Source organism: Calidris pugnax, unplaced genomic scaffold (genome assembly GCF_001431845.1).
Source record: "Calidris pugnax isolate Ruff unplaced genomic scaffold, ASM143184v1 scaffold54, whole genome shotgun sequence".
Lineage (NCBI taxonomy): Eukaryota > Metazoa > Chordata > Aves > Charadriiformes > Scolopacidae > Calidris > Calidris pugnax.
In genome coordinates this window covers 13,333,193-13,353,987 of record NW_015090864.1, presented here as the reverse complement: position 1 = coordinate 13,353,987, position 20,795 = coordinate 13,333,193, and the positions used below count along the sequence as shown (strand labels likewise).

Sequence of the window (20,795 nt, the reverse complement as noted above, 5' to 3'; positions counted from 1 at the left end):
AAAACAAGATGTGCACTTAACCATAAATATTTTTTTATAATCACATCAAACATAATATACCTGGTATTGTTTTATATAAAATTGTTCTTACGTCAGATCTACTTCTGAGGTTATCCAAAACCCAAACACAAAACATTATTTTTACTCTTCTAGGTCTGAATAATATTTACAGACATTAATGCTATATCCATTTCTACAATCATTCGAGACACATTATATAACTTTATTTTTTTATTTGACAAGCAGCAGTATCATGTTCGTCATTTTTTTTACATTTTAATGTAGATACAATTATTAGGTTATCTGTCATATTACAATATTTAGGTTTTTTTTTTTTACTTTGTCTTAAGATACATTAAAAAACATCAACTGCAAACGTGAAAGGGGAGGAAAAAAAAAAGCATGGTACCCAACCAATTTTCCACATTTCAGCAATACTTCACTCATTCTTTTAGTAAAGTTTTAAGAAATGTCATAATGACATGAGCTTGAAATATCTATAGGCATTTTCTTTGACGCTCATGACATGGCACTGGTGATGTTGTAAACAGCAGAAAAACAGGGGCTGCCAAGTGACCAATTATGGAGGCACAGGCCTGCCTCTTCCCACAGGAACACACCAAACAGTGACAGCAATGATCTCCTTACAATCATACCTGCAGGGGAGCGACATCATGCTACATAACTGTACTCGTCTGCAGAGGCCTGGCTTCGCTCTATGTACTGTTTGTCTATCAGAACTTCAATACACTTCTTAATCATGCTGATACTTGGGTTAAACCTAGCTCTTGATTGGCTAATTACCTGCAAAAGAAAGAAACGTTGTTTTGTATTATTGTTATTTACAACAGTTATAAATACTATTGAAATATTTGCTAAGTGCTTTAAGGCAAATTCAGTATATTTTTCTTTTAAAAACAGTATTAAATAAACCTGGGATAGTTAATTTATAACAATCAACAAATAGTCTCCATACATTATTGTCAGAACATTTAAACTGACTGCTCAGCTCACCACTTAGTTTGCCTGCATGTTAACCAGATCTTTTCAGTTCTCTTGCTTGCTTAATTTGTCAAAATACAAATGAAGATAAATATTCAGGTCAAAAATTATTCTAATATTAACACATTTCTTCACTTGATTATTGTCACAGTTTAAGTAAAGTGAAAATTTTGTAAAACACCACGTGCCTTTCTGTGATGACTCTGCCAACTGACTTCTCTTCCTACATAAGGTCCCTTTTACTGCTGTTTATGTACTTTCATTGGTCTGGACTATTTTGTTTACAGACTCCCAAATTACATCAGTCTTATTTGAAAACTAAATGTGTGAAAAATGTGTTAACTTTAGTTTTCATAATACTTTATACCATTCTGAATGGTTATATTTCACTTGATCGTATTTTTCAAAACTATCTCTGAAGTTGAAACACATTTTTCTTCGCATCACCACTTCTGTTATCATAAAAGGATAGAGAAGACATTTTCATTTAATAAAGGTTTGTGAAACCTGTTCTTTATAGCATTAAAAAGACATGTTTAGAACACATGGAAACAAGTACATAGCAAATTACCAAAAAATATGACTATAAAGACCTTATTCATTCTTGAATAGCACAGTTTAAATATATTAAAAATACAACTTATCCTCAGAGATTCTAGCACACTAGACAATCAAATTTTCAAGACAAAAAAATAACACTCCATTTTCAGGAAATTTGCCGAAAAGCCCTAACTGACACTTTTCATCACAAAAGACAGAGCCAAAGCAGTAACCATTTTGTAAAGTTACGCTACTTTACTGGCGTTGTGATGAGATGGGAGCTGGATGTGTCGTGCTCTAAGTTCCAGCCCATGCGGTGCTTTACACCTGGTCCTGGAAGGCTCAGCTGCCTGGGAGCTGTAAATGCAGCCCCCCTTCCACTGACCTCCTTTCCTACACAATTTGATACAATCTGTATGATTTGGCAACTCCATCTGGCTACGCTGGAACTTTGCAATACATACAGTAAAAAAGTATTTATCTTAAAAACAAATCTATATGTGCATGTTTAGTTTGGAGAAGAGGAGGCTGAGGGGAGACCTCATTGCCCTCTACAACTACCTGAAAGGAGGTTGTAGAGAGGCAGGTGTTGGCCTCTTCTCCCAAAGGACGAACGACAAGACCAGAGGAGATGGTCTGAAGTTGCAGCAAGGGAGATTTAGATTAGATATTAGAAAGAATTAGAAAGAATTACTTTACTGAGAGAGTGGTCAGGCACTGGAACAGCCTGCCCAGGGAGGTGGTGGAGTCACCATCCCTGGAGGTATTTAAGAAACGTATAGACATGGCTCTTCAGGGCATGCTCTAGTGCCCAAGGTTATTGGTTTATGGTGAGGTGTTCAGTGTGGGGTTTAGTTGGTGGATGCGGTATTTTTGGTGGGCGTTTGGTGTGGTGTGTTTTTTTGGGGTTTTTTCTTTTTTTTTTTTCTTTTTTTTTTTGTGGTTGGAGTCTATGATCTCAGAGGTCCCTTCCAACCACTAAGATTCTGTGATTCTGTGATTGTGGAAGGAACTGCAGCTGTAGGTAAAACTTTAGGTGTCTCCTAATAGTTCTCAGTTTTGCCCATTGTAGAAAAGAGGAGGAAATGGTGTGTAGTAACAGAATATATTGATCTATTAACTTCAAAATTTTTTCACATTTTACTCTTGTAGCCAACCTGCAGCAAAGAAAATTACTTTCTCCTCTCCACTTCCTAGCAATGGTGAGGCAAACAAAAGATCTTACTACTAAAGTGTCACAATATATTTTGCCTATAGTTTCTCATTAATTCTGTGAAGAAAGTGATTTTTATTTCAGCTGGATTTCCTGTTTTCTTTACAACTTTCCATGGCTGGCCTTGTCCCAGCCCTAGAGCTTGCTAGAGCCCTCTGTGAGCCAACAGAGCTCACCAGGTAGAACTCACCCAGCAAAGCAAACAAAAAGCTCAAAAGAGCGAGTTTTGTTGGGCTGGCAGCCAAGGGTCTGGTATGTTCCACAGCAGCACAAATGAGAAGGACCTCGGTGCTAACAAGCTAATAGATCTGCTCAGATTTCACCTGGCTTCAGCCCTACACTCAAACTGATTGTCATCATCCTACTCCATATATTTACTTAGGACAGAGAGAACAAAAGATAGAATTCTGTATTGGTCGGGGTGTTCTGGTTTTGTTTTTAATCAAAAAGAATACAAGAAGGATGGATAGAAATACCTGATGATCAGAATAAAAAAAAAAAATTCTGGCAATGACTGCAATTGACCTTCATAGAAATACCTGATGATCAGAATAAAAAAATAAATTTCTGGCAATGACTGCATTGACCTTTCCCCTCCACTACTTCCACTGACCTTCTTCATTTTAAGGGAAAAGCTACCTTGTTCTGGAAGTGACTGCAGCATGGAGCTATCAGGGCACATCTAACTTAAGGGAAAAGCTACCTTGTTCTGGAAGTGGAGCAGCATGGAGCTATCAGGGCATATCTAACAATTAACTATTTGGCAAAGCCTGCAGGCTGACATATATAGGTCTAGCACAGGGCCTTGAGTATTTTCCTGGACACCTCACCCTAAATGAAATGTGGGGTGCTATAGTCCAGCTGCTAGAATCAGAGCTAATTACACTAAGGCTGGGAGTCTTTCAATCATCTCTCTAACAACAGTATAATTCTGCCCTTATGTATCAGAAAACGATATGAATGAGGTAAGAAAATATTAACCATTCATAGCAAACAGATTTCCTTTCAAAAGATTCATTCTTACTCCTCAAGAAGTCAGGCTAGAAATTTTAAGTGAATACATTATTTTTAAGTATATAAGCATTATGATAAAAATAACAAGAGCTATGTTTATACATCACCATAATTAGTAACAATATCAGAAATAAGTATTTTAAGAAATAAGAAGGCTCTTGACAGTAAATCAAGTCTTACTACAAGGTTAGCAGGGAAAAAAAAAAAAAAAGTTGGACAGCCAAGAAGTTAGTTATGCATACTCTAAAAGTTTAATAGAAGTGATGGTTACTCATTTTTTTAATAAAGGTCAGTCTAGTGAGAAAGCTGAACATCTTCAACTCAGAAGCTCCTGGCAGCTTGGCCTTATTCATACAACACGAAGCAAAACAAGTTACTGAGCTCAATGCAGACATAATTAGGTAAAATTTCCACTTAACATGAGATTTTCATATTTGTGTTTAAGCATTAAGTATATAAAAACCTGTCTCCCCACAATTTGCTCTAAAACCTGAAGTGCATAAGGGTTTTATCTATATCACAGACTGTAGAGAAGACACCTAACATTTTAAAGAATTAATCTCAGGTCTCAGCAAGAATCTAGCTGCGGCAGCATGGAGACTGGCACAAATTAATTCAGAGTGAATAAAAGAAGGAAAAATTAACCCTAATGGATTTTTGTACTGCTTAACCTTATTGCTTGAGGTTTCACAATTGCTCAATTAAGGCTACATGAGGTCCCCACACTATACTGCAGCACAGATATCAATTATTTATAAGCCTAGCCTTCAGTTTTACATGCTCTAATCCACCTAGAATATAAGTTGTATTCAAAACTGAGAACTAAAGACTAAATGATAAAGCGTACGATTTTCAAAAGTGTCATAAATTTAGTTAAAAGCTAAAAAACCAATACAGGTAGATGTGGCTGGTGATAAGTGGAGCACCAACTTCACCGTCTACTTAGTTTTTAATTGAGTAACAGTCAAAATATCTACTTTTCTTGCAAAACGTGAAAAAGTTCCTGATGTTAATAGACTGTACTATTCTGCAGGAGAACTGCAATAGCAAAGTGCAGCAGAAGCATGTCAGTTAGTGCCTCCAGAGTTAAACAAAGGAAGAAGCAACTAGAAAGGATTTTTTGTTTCCAAAACATAAAAATTTGTAATATCTTCCACCCTTATAAATTGGTTTCAAGCAAAGTACACTTTGAAAACTTTTTCTAAGAACTTGAAAGTAGGGAGAAAAAAGTACTTTCAAAGATGAAACACAGCTTGCCTACCATTTTCTACTTTAAACTGCAAATTATTACAGGATTTCATCATAATTAATCTCATCAATGCTTATAAATATCTGAGGGGAGGGTGTCTAGAGGATGGGGCCAGATTCTTTTCAGTGGTGCCCAGTGACAGGACAAGGGACAATGGGCACAAACTGTAATACAGGAAATCCCGTCTCAACATGAGGAAAAATTTCTTTCCTTTGAGGGTGGCAGAGCCCTGGAACAGGCTGCCCAGAGAGGCTGAGGAGTCTCCTTCTCTGGAGATATTCACAACTCGCCTGGTTGTATTGCTCTCCAGCCTGCTCTGGCAGGAGGCCTGGAGGAGATGATCTCCAAGAGTCCTTTCCAACCATGACCACTCTGTGATAATTGCATGGATGATTTAAGTAACAGGAAACCTTGATGATGTTTAAGGTGACTTCCAACTCTAACCATTTTATGATTCTATGATTTTGAGAAGTAACCAAGACCTACGCTGCCTCATGTTTTAGATATTCAAATATGCTTTCAGGATATTTGTGTACAAGCACTATTTCAACATCCAAAGCCTTTCACATATCTCACATTGCAAGTTCTGGGTTTACAAGCTCTCTGTAGCTGCTTATATTTTTGGGGAAATAAAAATTAAATGCTGGGTGTGGCAGACTGCTTCCTTCATCACCATGACTGGATGCCTCCACCCGTGCTCAAAATGGTCCAATAAAGCAGGAATTGCTATTCCTTCTCCTACCAGTCCACTCTGAGGCTATCCAGCAAGGCTCAGGAGACACCAATTAGTCTGAAGAATTAATGCCCCGGAAGGCTAAGAAAACTAAAACTGGGAACTGGTTGTTAGGAGCAAAGGTTGGGTTGGAATAAGAAATACGATTAGGCAGGCAACTAGTACTGAAGAGAAAGTGGGAGAAAAGTGAAATAAATAGCACTTCCCTCCCAGCCAGATTGTGACAATTCACAGATCATTAATCTAGAATCTGAAAAAACCTAGAAAACTGTACCACTCAACAGAAAAAGATTAAGATGTACATGTCTACATACCCAGGCAACTTTTACAATTTAAGCCATGAATTAGAATAAAATCCAACTTTATGATTAGAGCCCAAACTGGCTAGGTGCTTCTGTGGAAATTCTATACCTAGAATATCCATACTCAGGTTTTCAATTGAACTTATAGCTCTGGCAATGATTCTCGTAGGATATGACTGCTATCAGCACAGAGCCAGCCCACAGGAAAGAGCAAGCACAGCAGCACTTGATGCTTTAGTGCTGAGACACATTTATGAGACTGAGGGATCCCAGCTACTGCTCCAGTACTGACATTCAAAGTAGACTCCAATGAAGTTGTCATTACTTTCATTGAAATATTAGTTTCGACATAGGAGAGTTTGTGGCCAGGTATTTTACCCAACTATCATGATTTTCATCAAATCATGCTTAAGAGGAGGACCTTCTCTTACCTCCTGAATAAGAGCATTATGTCGCAACACTTTACGTGCTTTCATGATACGGACTATAGCAGCTTGAAGGTACATTTTTCTGTCTTCATCTACAGCACTTCTGGTCTGCTCCATCTCCTGCAACATAGGAAGTACAGTAATGCTTAAAGTATTGCAAGGTTAATAAACACTTCACAAAAGTATCTTTAATCTATACTTTTTACTGTATTAAAATCAGTCCATTAATACAAATTTCTAGGTGAAGTTCAATTCCAGGCAAAGTACACCTGTAAATCAAGAATACCAGGTTTCATCAAAATCAGCAGAAAGGTAAGAGAGAGACATCCAAATCAGTGACTTTGCTAGGGAGAAAGGCAGGCATATTTTACTACAATGTATTGAGTTCAGAAGCACATGTATCTCTTCTACAAAATCCTACATCTTAGGAGATACAGAGGGAACACATTATCAACACTGGTGTTAATTTCAGTTGGCAAAAGACATAAAATCATAGCAAAACAGGACAGGTTCTGCTGTTCCTGGAATAAGTTGCTTTTATTGAAACACCACCAATAAAAAAGTCTCATTAGATAAAACAAGCTAAACGTCAATCCCATTTGGTACAAGAGGAATAGCTCTTGTTTATCTTTTTCTTCTCTTTTTTTCTTACTCTCTAATCCATCTCCTCCTGCCTATATTTTAAGTACAAAAAAATTCTTTGCAGTGGTTAAGCTTTAAGCGTACACAATTTCTTTATGGTGATGTAAACCTTACACAGGGACTCTCATATCTGCTTACATCAAACCAAAACAAATTTGATTTTAGAAAAATAAAGTTTCCTAAGCTGTTCAACCTGGAAACATCAAAGAATACTTACCTGTGGTGTGTCTTTCTGCATTGATGTAGTAATTTTAAATTTTGTTCGTTTACTGCTGAAGTTCATATTTAATGAAAACGTAGACTCTGCCTCTACATCTTCCTGCAACAAAGAATCATTTTAAAAAATCAGAAATGGAACTAGAAAATAACAACAATTTTCTTTGAAAAAACAGTTGGAGGTTTGCACACATACAAACAATTTCAGCAGATTTGTAGGTGGAAATTCTAAAATGCCACTTGAACCAGGTTAATTTTTTAAGCTACAGTTTAACTAACCTAGAAATCAAGTCTATTTTAGAAAACACTATAAAGAACCCTGACATACATGAATATTGTTAGCAAGTCAATATGATTAAAGCAATTTCTGTTCTAATACTTTGATCTCTTATCTTAGTCGCAAACACTCTCCATTTAAACTCATTTTCTCCCTGCAAAGAAAATAGGGTTTGCATTTATTTGTGGACAAATCTCCAGAGAGATCACTCTTGCTTTCACAACTATTATTAATGTGGCCTTCCAAAAGTTAAGGAAAAACATCTAAGCATTTTGTTATGTTATAGCAGAAACAGTTGACAAACTGCAACTTCTACAGTTCCACATCTATCTGTATGTTTTTAATTTTTTCCTGTCAGAATCTCTATTCTTCTCCACGTGTGAAAGTCCATTTCTTTCAATTAATAGTAACTATTCCCTGCAGTCCAAACACTTTCACCCTCAACTAACAGGATGACCTGTCCGATCTCTGCAGTTTGACAGGCAAGAGTCCAAACAAGTATTACCAATTTCCAGCAGAATAAAGTTACTGGGCTTCTTAGACTTTGGAACTTTGCCAAACCATGGTTGCCTCAAATGCAAATACTTCAGTAAACACAGTCAATACTCTAAATATACTAAATACTCAAAATAATATTAATTCTAATTTTATATTCTGCAACAAATATTCTTTGTTGTAATATTTTATAGTATCCAGGCATAGTATAGAAAATTTAACATGAAAGAGCAAAGATCAACAGCTTTAAGAAATATAAGCTAACATTAAATTTTAGCATTATTCTGCTTACATGGTCGAGTATAAGCCAAAATAAATTGTGCATTGTGCATGAACTTAAAAAGCATGATTCTAATGAACTATTACAGACTTTACCAAAACTTTGTTTCTCTTTCCTCTCTCCAAAAAGAACACACAAAAGCAAACTACAGCATTTAATACACTGCACTTTTCTGTGCGACTCAGATACAGGTAAAGGGAAATTAGTGTATTTAATTTCACTGCTTAAGCCCCTAAAGTTCACTGGCTTATCGAATAACTAAGCTGAGAGATTGTCTCCAGATCTACTTTCACATTGCTGGATGGAGCGCAAAGAAAACAGAATTAGCAGAGATGTTTCAATACAATAGCCTGGAAGTTAAAGAACTGCAGAAATTGCAGTGGTAAACATTAAAAGGTAAGAGGGCTGAAAAGCTATATCGTTCAATTTTCAATGACATATGCTTAAAGAAACTTGGCAAACATTATACAACAGACAAATAAATGTAAATCCTTGAAATAATGGGCAACTTTCTAAGATTACGAAAAATCTCGCTGTTTCTGGAATAGGTACCAGTGTTTTATTTCACCCATGGTTTAACAGACATCTTCCCAGCCACTGTTCAACCTGAGCTCATCTAGATATTGGAAGCATGTCCTATGCTTCAGCCAAGCATCAGATCTTCCTTGTGATCGCACTTTCAAAGTGTTTTATTTCACCCATGGTTTAACAGACATCTTCCCAGCCACTGTTCAACCTGAGCTCATCTAGATATTGGAAGCATGTCCTATGCTTCAGCCAAGCATCAGATCTTCCTTGTGATCGCACTTTCAATTTTCTAATATTTTCCTTTTTTTTTTTTTGTAAAAAAAAAAGCAGCTATCAGAGCAGCTTTGGATTTCTTCTCATAAGCAAAGCGAACAGATTCCTAGATACTGTCTAAAGAAGGGGCTTTCTGGGCTGGCAGTGCACACTTGCATTTCATATGGCGCGCACAAGCACTTGTGTGGTGTTTCCCACATACACACAGCGGTGCCCTTTGCTGTACGGGAAAACGGGGACTGGTTTCACGTCGGTCGTACAGAACTGTGAGACAGAGTCAGGCACAGAATCTGTATCAACCACTGCCTTAAGCACAAACAAAGCTCAGGTATTACTGGAATTTCATGAAACTCATGGAGTGATAGTTTGGCAAACTACAGCAAAAATCCTCTCACACAAGCCCTCATTGCTCCTTTTCCCCTTCCTTCCCCCTCCTGTAATCTGTCAGCAAGGAAGAACATGGTTGCTGCTACTTTCAGTCTCTTAATCCCATCATTTTTCATTTTTTTTTTAGGATCTCTGGAAGACTCTCTGGTTTACTACTCAGGCTCCCTCCCATAGTTGAGTACAGCTCTGACAGTGGTGTATTTAAAAAGTATTCCCCTCCAACAGCAGTGAGCCTAAAGCCATATGGATGAAAGGCAACAGAAACAATAAACGGTCCTAGCATTATCACCTTTTCAGCATACCATGCTGTTATAGGCATAGAGAGCCTATATGACACAAATAGTCTACTTCCTCCTGTCTCTTTGCTTATAAACACAGTTTTATAATTGTTCCCAAGGGTCAATAATAGTTTAGAAAATTAAAACACAAACTGTGGATTCCTTTATATTAAAAATACTCAACAAATACTAGAATCATAAGCCTGAAAACATGACAGTTTTTTATATCATTACTGCGTACCTTGTCTGAGTCATGGTTGATCATTTTGACATCAAGTAAGGATTTGATGGTTTTTGTCAGTTCCTTCTCATTCATTTGTGTACTATCCTGAAGCTCCTTGTAGCTGACGGTTTCACTGTTGTTGAAGGCAAGCAACACTGCCATTTGGTATGTTGTCACCATGGCTACGTAAGGTTTGCACAAATAATTCATTTTTACTTCACCTGTAATGATACAAGTAGTATTTTATAAACCAATGGAATGTGCTGAAGAGTCATCTGAAGTCTATCTACTAGAGGCCTGTGTACATTTCCATACATTCAATTCAAACCAAAGTATGCATTTAACACTTGGAATGGGAAGATGAAAACCCATGTTGTGAACGTACACATACAGAATGTGGTCTGCCACAAAAAACCCTCCCATTAACTATGAACACTAGAACAACAGTGTTTTCAAGAAAAAAGGAAACCTATAGTGTTAAATTTGAATAATGCAATATAATTTATAGTAATAAAAAAAGGAAATTCCAAGTAGCCTCAATGCATTGCAATGCATAAACTTCAATTAGCAATAGCTTACACAGAATCACAGAATAGTGATTACAGGAAAGTTGTTCCAAGGAATGGTTTAAAAACAAAATAAAAGGGTTGTCCATTAATATTTTTTCACAATATTCTTACATTCTTTACAGTCTTTACAGTCCACTGACATTCAAAAAAAAAAAAGCACTGAAGAAATCTGGCTGAAAGCACATTTAGATTTTCTGTGAGAAGGCGAGTATGAATTAATGGTAACCTTCTATTATCAGAACTAAATTTTCATTACATTACATTCCTGTATGCTGGTCTGGTTTGCACCTCCATGTAATATGTTCTGGTGTTCAGTCGCTAAAGCCTGATACTGAAAGCACTTGAAATAAAATGCAATTGACTAATACTAAGTTATAATTTCATATATCTCAGATATTTTTTACACTTGTATTTCTATATAGTATATATAAACCTAAGTAAAGATATATATTTCACTGAATTTCACTGAATTTCTAGAGTTGGAAGGGACCATAGAGATCATCTAGTCCAACTCCCCTGCTGAAGCAGGATTGCCTAGAGCTAGAGCATGTTACTCAGGACTGCATCCAGGCGGGTCTTGAAAATCTCCAAAGAAGGGGACTCCACACCCTCCCTGGGCAGCCTGTTCCAGGGTTCCGTCACCCTCACCGTGAAGAAGTTTCTCCTCATATTTGAGTGGAACCTCTTATGTTCCAACTTGTGCCCGTTGCCCCTCGTCCTCTCGGTGGGAACCACTGAAAAGAGTCTGGCTCCCTCCTCCTTCAACCCTCCCTTGAGATACTTGTAGGCGTTGATAAGGTCTCCCCTCAGCCTTCTCTTCTCCAGACTAAAGAGTCCCAGCTCTCTCAGTCTCTCCTCATAAGGGAGATGCTCCAATCCTTGAATCATCTTTGTTGCCCTTCGCTGGACTCTTTCTAGTAGTTCCCTGTCCCTCTTGAACTGGGGAGCCCAGAACTGGACACAGTACTCCAGTTGTGGCCTCACCAGTGCAGAGTAGAGGGGGAGAATGACTTCCCTTGACCTGCTGGCTACACTCTTCCCTATGCAGCCCAAGATACCATTGGCCTTCCTGGCCGCAAGAGCACACTGTTTACTCATTGTCATTTTACTGTCCACCAGGACCCCTAGATCTTTCTCTTCAGTAGTTGCCTCTAGCGGGTCCACCCCTAACCTATACTGGTACCTGACATTTTTCTTCCCCAGGTGCAGTGTATTTACTTAGATACTTACACACCTGAGTATTTTGCTCAGTACAATGTGCATCCTTGAAATTATTTAGTATTCAGCTAGGAGACATCTGATAGTTTAGAAACAATTTCAGGGCAATTCTTAATAAGTCAGCAGTCCTGCAGTGCTGTTTTGTATTTAAGTACGTATAATTCTAGTTCTACTTGGATTTAATAAATCACAGAAAATATATGCAAGCTTACAAAACATAACTTTTGGAAATACTAAGCAGCAAATATTAAATTACTTTATAATGCAAAATAAGTCAGTTGACTTCATATGCAACATAATATTCCAACTCCAAAGTCTGTTGCCATTTGAAAAGGACTTTTAACAAATAACTGTCAGTTGTATAGAGCCTAAGTTTAGGAAAGCACTTATTTTTACCTGTACAGAGATAATGTAACCAAGTAAGCTTCCTTCCACTAAAATGCTGACTGTAAAATAATTCAAACTGCAAAACAAAATGAACTATGATTAGTCACACATAGAACTACTTACAATAGTTTATTATCACACTACCACCCAGCAAAGAAATACTGGTTTTATGTTCACCAGATTGGATGCTAACACCGCAGATCAATCATTTTCCCTTAGGAGATGGGTGATGACTGAACATCAGTCATTTACTGAACTACTTGAACATATTAATATTAGCATAGCCCTTGATGATTACATCAAAAAAGATTGTTGACATGTTCATACTCTCAAAGCATAAAATACCTAGTGTTCCAAAGAAGTATCAACTCTACTGAATTTAAAATTTCTAGGAGGTTTTAGCTATCAATGTTGTTAGGTTTTATTAGTCTGCTACATCAATTATTCTGGAAAGCATTTTCCCCTGATATTTAAATTATACAAAGACAAAAATATAAAGCAGAATAGGAATATGAAAAAAAAAATAACTCTAAACAAAACAAAAAAGCCTTAAAAACAACTTAAAAATTCCTCTCCTCTTTAAGAAACAAAGGGTTTGGGGAACTGAAAGTTAGTTATGCAGTTTGAAACTTGGCACTAAAGTGCCTAAGTCTGGCTGCTGTAAATGAGACCCACTTTCCAGAAGACTCCAGGAACGCAATTCCTAGAAGATTCTTTCAAAGCTCTTTTATACACATTTAAATGTTATTTTCACCAACAAAGAATAAGAGAATGAGGGGCATAAATGACCCATGGACTGTGATAAGAAAAATCAAATTTACAGAGAAGCAGCAAAATCATCTTATTCTCATATTACATACAATCGATCAATCCTGCCACTCCTGGAAACTAGCAAGCAATGGAGAGAGACTAAGAAATGAAAGGAAGCGCTGGATTTTGAAGAATAATTGAAGATATTCCAAAATGTTTAAAAAAAAAACAAACAACCTTTTGAGGACATGGCTTCCAGCTTACTTATTCTGTGGGCTAAATCAATGCAGAAAAGTTACTATGACAGGAAGGAAAAGAATAATTTCTCCAAAGACTGAAGTGGAAATTTATGGCAAGGCTTGTAAAAATCAAGATTTCATTTTAACATATGTAATAAGGGACTGATCATTTTGATTTAAGAAGAAACATAAAAACAGATTTTTAGCAGCATCTTAGTAGACACAGCATTCTCTTGGGTGTCCTCTGAAAACAACTGAAATCTGGTTGAAAATCCAACAGACAAAAACCCTTGACCTTAATCCTACATATTAGCCTGATAGCCAAGAGGAAGAAACCAGGATGCATTTATTGGCAAGTGCCTGCAAACCTTAGTTTTAGTATTTAAGCTGCTGCTTTTTTTTTTTTTTTTAAATAAAAAAATTCAGAAATTTTGCTCCCATACTTCCTATTTGAAAGAAACAAGAAAGTGTGGCTTGCAGACTAATCCTAATTTAACGTCTAACTACTTTCTGGTAATGAGAGAAACTTAAGTAGACTCCAAGAACCTTTCCTCAAAATGGGATCAAACTTCCCTAAACCCCATGTAACCAACACTGTGTACTCATCAATTTGGCTTACTCTGATTTGGTCTGGCAACTCTGATTAACATTGAAGGAAAATACAAAAAGGGGGACCTTGTGACCTCTTTGAGAATCTGGTGTTTCTCCACCCACAAGCTTATATAGTACGAAAACCACTGCTGGTATAACATTCAAACAAATGTATTATTACAGAAAGCTCCAGAAATCTCAGAGCCAAAGTAAAACCTTTACTGCTTTTAAAATCCATAAAATTAGCTTTAAAGAAGTTTGCATGAAGCTAGATTTTGAATGGCTCCTACAAAATATGGGACAAGAAACCTGTATCTGCATTTTAAACTGCTATTAAACCTCCTCAGACTTAATATTATAAACAAAATCTTTTTATCTAAATGTTAGGGATTGGTTTTAAGGCTAAGAATCAACCCAGTTCATTTGATTGTATTTACTAGTATCTCCCTCATAAATCACAAAGTGTAGAAGAGAGATGTGAAAAATAAAGAAAAGCTATGCAAATATACACATAAATTCAGTATGTTATTCCAAATTTCATAGGGACTGGGAACAGGATAGCCTTGATTTACAAACAAAATAAAGCAGCTCAGGTTTTTCTCTGTTAGCGTGATAATCTTTTAATTGGAGTTGTTCTACATTTTCCACATGTTTACAAGAAGCCTCCTACTAACCTACCATCTGTACACTTTTTTCCAGTTCCTGAGGAATTGCAAATGTAGAAGAAGGAGCCTGAGTTAGAGGCCATGCACCAGCCTAAAGGTATCAAGAAAAATGAAAGCATTAGCATTTTCATACAACATATATATTAAGAAAAAAATAACACTATTAAACAGATCTATAGAGTATATAGTGCTTTAAGACATTCAACTTATAGCAGAAGTTTTACTGTTTGTTATGCATGCCCCACACAGGTATTAATTCAAGACAAGAACACAAGGCATTTTTCATTGCTGTTGCTTAGTGTGCTAGTGAGTTAACTTTACAAAGAAACACTATGAAAATAAATTATTCCACAATGATCACAAGATGTCAGAGAAGTTATGAGAAGTATTCATAATTAGAAAAATTCTTCACTTGTTATGAAAACATAAAAATTTAAGTACAAATAACTCAATAGTAATAAACATACATTAGTACCTGTAGAACATATATCTGAAAACTAATTCCCAAATCTATAATCGTGTCCTGGTTTTTGATAAAGTTGTTGAATTTGTTGTTGAGATCAGCACTAACGCTCATGTCTGTATACATTCGATGGAGCTTGCTGGTAAATTCATAACCACAGGCTTGCTGTGAAGAAATATCATAACAGGTTTCACAGTGAAAATAGTACTTATATAAATTATGCACATTTACTACAAACATATGAAAATCTAGTCAGCAGAAGTGTTGTTATAATATTTACAAAGAACACTAGTTACAACAGGAAACAAACAAAATTATCAGATTTATCTTAGTTTCACTTTCTATACATTGATTTATATGAACAATATTATTTTATAAAACTGAAAGACCGAGCTAGCTTATGAAAGTCCTTAGTACTTTTACAATTTAAATATGAATTGTTTGAACCCACTTAATAAAACTACCCAAAACCTCATAAATATCTCAACTGCTTAGGTGATATTTGGCCATATATCTTTCATAGACTACCAAAAAATAGTTTTTCCTTTCAGCTACTGGAAACAGGATCTAGTGTTTGAAGTTATCTCTGGCACCCTCTGCTGCTCCCTCTCAACATTACTTACTCCTATGTTTATTCTGGACTAGAAGAATGTTACGTTACCTTTAGTTTATTAATCATGGCTTCTTCAGAATCCATAGACATAGACAAACCATGAATTAATCTTTTTGCCAACATTCTGGCATAGAACTGCATAAGAAAAATCAGATATGAGCATTTTTAAAAGCATAACCATGTTCTTCAAGTATACTTTAAATGTAACATTTTAACATCTATTGAATATCAAAAGTTACCTTTTGGAATACATCTTTGTCGTCAATGTATTTGAAAACAGTAATGAAGCTTGTAAGTTTGTCTTCTACTTCATTTTCTGTCATTCCTTTTGCCGATTTCTTCAACAAGTTGTCACAGTACTTGGCCAGCTCAAGTTTAAAAAAAGAAAAAACAAACCCAAACCTACTTGTCAAGCTTGAGAACAAATGTACGCCAAGGTGTTCCAAACTTCTACACAAATGCTGAAGCATGAAATAAGTCACAGTCTACAGCCTCATGTTACATTACAAGGGCTGTATTCATTGGTAAACAACACATACTACATTCACAGAAAAAACAAATTCTGTGTCAAAAATTACAGCTGCACCAATTTTGCACACCCAGAAGACGTGTGCAGGTTAAGTTATTTGTTAGTACTGAAATATACACCTGAGGCTGACTCAGTGCAAGAAAGGGATATTCATGTGATGGACCCTGTGCCAATGCATTGGACAGTTATAAAAATGTGTTATTACTTTCTACAATAATACACATCACTTACCAACTCAGGCGCTTTGCAGATCGACTTGGGCTCCCTATAGTTAACTACTGACGTCAAAGCCTACACAGGAACATAGAGCAAAGAGAAAAAAATGTAAATGACTTAAAAATTTTTATGAAATTTGAAGAAATCAAAACATGTGCAAAGACCATTCGAGGCCCTGTAAAACCGAACTACATCAAAGGATAAAAAAAAGAAACAATGAATAAAAGGATTTGAATTACTGCTCTGTGAGAATTTGCACATTGAATATTTGTCAGTTGAGATTTAAGTGGAAAGAGTAGAGAAACAGAAGTTAATTGCAGAAAGCGGGAGAACAAATTAAGTTCTCATTAGAAACTTAAATGTAAAAGTATGAAGATTTTGGTGTACAGCAATACATATGGTCCAAAAGTATGGGTGGAAAAAACTGAGGAACAATTGCAGATGAAGCAGATTTGAGCAGCAGCACATCAACAACAGCTTACATCAACAGCAAGTATCTTGAGCTGAAAAACATTTGTGGTGTGCTCACAACAGTAAGAAAAGAAAGATCTTTTGTTTGTTGGATTTTTTTATAGACTAAAGAGGAGAAAAAATACTGTTCGAAGTGGAAATGTGAAGCACTGCAGTCCAAAAAATATAATAGCTGAAGAAAACCTGAATATGACGAAGAAGAAAGGGAAAGAGGTAATGGCAGTTTAGAATTGTAAACTGTAAACAAAGATATCAGAATCATCAAGATTAGTTTCTAAAATATGTATCACATTTAAATTAACACCGAATCAAAAATATTATATGAACATAGTTCCTCTGAATATAGTTCCTTCTACAGATGGAAAACATTACTATTGTTACTATTCTAAAGAAGAACTGATAAACAACTCTTTTGTACAATGCCTCGACATTCCAATATTTGATATAAGTCCCTAGAATTCCTGTAAGAAAAGAATGCATGAGTTGAAATATGAAACTCTTTGAAGCTTAGAGCACTCTTTTGCAATAATACTGGAGGCAACAATAGCAGTTTTGATAGCACATGAAAAACTGACAGCAGATTAAGATTTTAAATACCTACTGTAATAAAGATCACTGAAGTGAAGTATGTATTGACAGATTTAAGGAAAAAGTACATTGCCCATGTGCCAGCAAATGTAACTGTCAATCTCATATTACTCCACCTTCTGGTACGTGTTGTTAATTGCAATTGAGACAGAAATGTATCAGGGTACTGAAATAAGCATTTGTTTTAAAATACTAAATAATTATTTTCTCGATCGCAAATACAGATGGGTAACTACTATTGATATTGTTACTGGCATCTTCATCACTATGTCTTTCCAGATTAACCTTGGCTGAAAGTTATCAAAGCTTAGGCTATGACCCTAACTACAAACTGCAATTACTGTATACACCACAAAAGAGCACTGAAATTTATGCATGCATTCTAGGACAGAAAACTACATAGATAGGAAAGTAGTAAATACATTCTTTAGGAAAAGTGATACAAGGATATATGGGAAAGAGTGGGAAATTAACAAATGGATTAGATAAACCACACTTCTTTATTGAGGAGGAGCCACTCAATCCCTGCATGTTTTGCAGAATTTAATAATAATAACAATAACAACATAATAATAGTAGTAATAATAACAACAGTTATCTATAATTTTATTATCATCATCATCGTTATTATTAAAATTTATAACAATTAGAACTGTTATCTTAACTACCTTCATGGCTAAGAGCAGCAAGCCTCTTTCACTAAGGACTTACTTCACTTGGAGTGCAGCTCTCCCCTGGAAAAAGTGAGCTACTGTGACAGTGACTGAAGTAATATAAGTTTCCAGATACTCTTTGTAGTCAGCTTCAAAAATCTAAACAAAGCTTCTGTGTAAGTAATACCACCACACTCAGAGTTTAAACATTATGGCAGCAGGCAAATTCATGTTCAAATGCATGTAAGAGTTACCAAACTTCCCAAATACCACAATTTGTCTATTTGTTATCTGCGTTTAAATTTACATTAAATAGGCCAGCTCCATTTTTGTGGTTTGAATTATTTGTGTCACACATACATATCTTTTCCCCTGACACTGTATTTTCTTTTGTTCCATTGCATTTATAAACTAGAAAAACAGCATAAGACTTCTATCTTTGAGCATGTGTTGATGACCTGGAGAAATCTGGTAAGGCTGAAACAGGGTCCCACATTTTGCTTTCCAAGGCTTTTTTACTTAAGTAAAAGTTACCTTGTCAAGGGCACTCATAAAGTGTTGATCACCATTCAAAACAGTGTTGATGAGTTGAACAAATTTACTATGTACTTCCAAAACTGACTCCACAAACTGAGTTGGCATCTAAAAAACGTAGACAGAACAGAAAGCAAGTTAATGAGAAAAGTAGTATTATCTACATACAAACATATCTACAGTAGTTGTACATTTTCTCCTAATTATTCTTTGTGATAAGCGTTAAAATCATAGTCTTGGAGAAGATGGATTCTGCACTGTTGTACTCTTACACTACTGTGCTTGAGCATGTTTTAGAAATAAAAAGTCTATGGCTACATTTACAGCCCTGCTATCAAACAGAGTTGTGTCTATACTGCTCTCGTGCTGTGTAATCTTTTCCATCAAACCCTAAAATCCTTTACTAGTCCTTTCAAAAGTCATTAACGCTAACACACAACTACAGCAATCAAGCCCTAAAGCCGCTGAAAAATAAACTCCTGCTTCTCCTATACACTGACTTCAGAGACAGAAAATCCTGATGAACCCTCTGAATTTTCCTATGTAGGACAGTTACTGATCAAATGTAGTGCACCATGTTTCAGCGTAACATTTTGTACAGAAATGACTAATATGAATTAGAGGAGTCCCTACACAGACAAGCTGGCAGGCAGCAAGGCAAGAGTGGGCAATGCACTGGCTGTATCATCGGACTCCCCAGGTGCATTCTCAGGTCACACATTAAAAATGTTTTAATGACAAAGTATTTAATCCACACAGTGGAGCAAGTATTTCACATTTTGAATTTATCTACATAAGGCTGTGAATTTGCATCACAGAGTCTAACATGTAGACACTGTTAGTTCGAAAAAGTAAGCTCAATAAACTTACAAACAATTTGAAAGCAAACTTCAGACTTCATGGACAGTCTGAAGTCCATTCAGTCAATTTTCAGTATGTGCACAGGAGTTACACAAGAATAAGCACTCCTGTGCAGTCAATAAAAGACTGAATTTACAACAGTTCCTATCTATGTATTATTATAGACAGAAACACCGGATGGCTAAAGTCACCATCCCAAAGTGAGCACAGATCTAGACAGCAAGATGTATACGTGTACAAATATACTGCCAAATGAAAGCTTGCTTGTTTGTTTCGGAACAGCAATGCTAGAGGAACAAATATGGAATTGAGTAATTTAAATACATATGAACTGAAAAGAGTTTAAACACACTTTAGTGAAATAATTAAGCTACAGTATTTTCAGAAACTACATGAAAATATGAGACCACAAAGCTATTAGTGAAAAACACCACACTGAAATCAGGACAGGACATTGTCAAGTCTTTACAAATAACATATAATTGAACTAAATGGAATCATTGGTTCCTAATGTACCAGAACAGCAAATGCCACTGACTTAGAGAAATTCAGGAAAAAAAATGCATACATGGAACAAAAGGACCTACGTGCCATGACAGCATTAAACAAACAACAATGAGAAATATCTAGCTGTAGTTGTTTCTGGTTAGATCACAACAATCAACTCTCAGGATAGATATGTGTTGCACAGCTAAGCGTGCTGATCAGAAGCTACAATTTATGCATAATGCTCCAAACCAATTTCATATAGACAAAATTAAAAAAAAAAAAAAAACCAAAACAAAATAGACTAAAAAGAAAAGGGTAAACATTTCATCAGGAATGTTAATCAGATAGGTAATTTCAGCTGCCTGAGGAAACTCACATTTTCCTGAGAAAGATTGCTGGTTGCTCTAAGGCCCTCATCATGGATATGGTTTTGTAGTTCCTGAATCATATGAGGTAAACCACTTGACACAGCACGAAGTAGAGTATACATATTTGCCATGTCTGTAACAGAGATACATTTTTATAGAATATGCTTATAAACACTAAAAATCAACACTTAATATAGTATTATAATTTCACACCGAACTTTTCAAAGACTGAAACAAGACCAACTGTTTTGAAAGGAAAAAATAAATAAATTAACATGTACTGGATCACTGACAAGAAAAAAAGGAAAGAGTAGGGCTAATATCAGTATTTCCTGAGTACTGCTGTTGTGACACCCTCACTCTTCCAATACTGCTTATTTAGGAGAGACCCCAAGAGGAGAGGTGGGCAAGTATGGAAAAGTATTGTGCCGGTTTATTTTAATCCTTGGCCTCCCTAAATCTCCCTTAGCAGCAGCTGACTTAAATCAGTTTAGATACCTTGACTTTTTGT

The 20,795-nt window shown here is 36.0% G+C and overlaps 1 protein-coding gene across 5 annotated transcripts in view; it reads right to left on the bottom strand.

Annotated features, from left to right (window-relative positions):
- Positions 1 to 202: 202 nt before the first annotated feature.
- The window catches only part of CUL2 (cullin 2), a 46,708-nt gene continuing 26,115 nt past the window's right edge, over positions 203 to 20,795 (bottom strand). For 4 of the 5 annotated variants that reach the window (XM_014945107.1, XM_014945110.1, XM_014945108.1 and 1 more), the window contains 12 exons: positions 20,293 to 20,417; positions 18,567 to 18,674; positions 16,336 to 16,395; positions 15,815 to 15,943; positions 15,624 to 15,710; positions 14,975 to 15,127; positions 14,513 to 14,590; positions 12,264 to 12,330; positions 10,099 to 10,301; positions 7,341 to 7,442; positions 6,485 to 6,601; positions 338 to 804 (listed from right to left, as the gene is read on the bottom strand). In XM_014945107.1, the coding sequence (XP_014800593.1) occupies positions 673 to 804; positions 6,485 to 6,601; positions 7,341 to 7,442; positions 10,099 to 10,301; positions 12,264 to 12,330; positions 14,513 to 14,590; positions 14,975 to 15,127; positions 15,624 to 15,710; positions 15,815 to 15,943; positions 16,336 to 16,395; positions 18,567 to 18,674; positions 20,293 to 20,417 (1,361 nt within the window). In that variant the 3' untranslated portion in view covers positions 338 to 672. Of the gene's footprint in view, positions 805 to 6,484; positions 6,602 to 7,340; positions 7,443 to 10,098; positions 10,302 to 12,263; positions 12,331 to 14,512; positions 14,591 to 14,974; positions 15,128 to 15,623; positions 15,711 to 15,814; positions 15,944 to 16,335; positions 16,396 to 18,566; positions 18,675 to 20,292; positions 20,418 to 20,795 lie in introns of all 5 variants that reach the window. The other variant, XM_014945105.1, reaches the window with a different exon arrangement.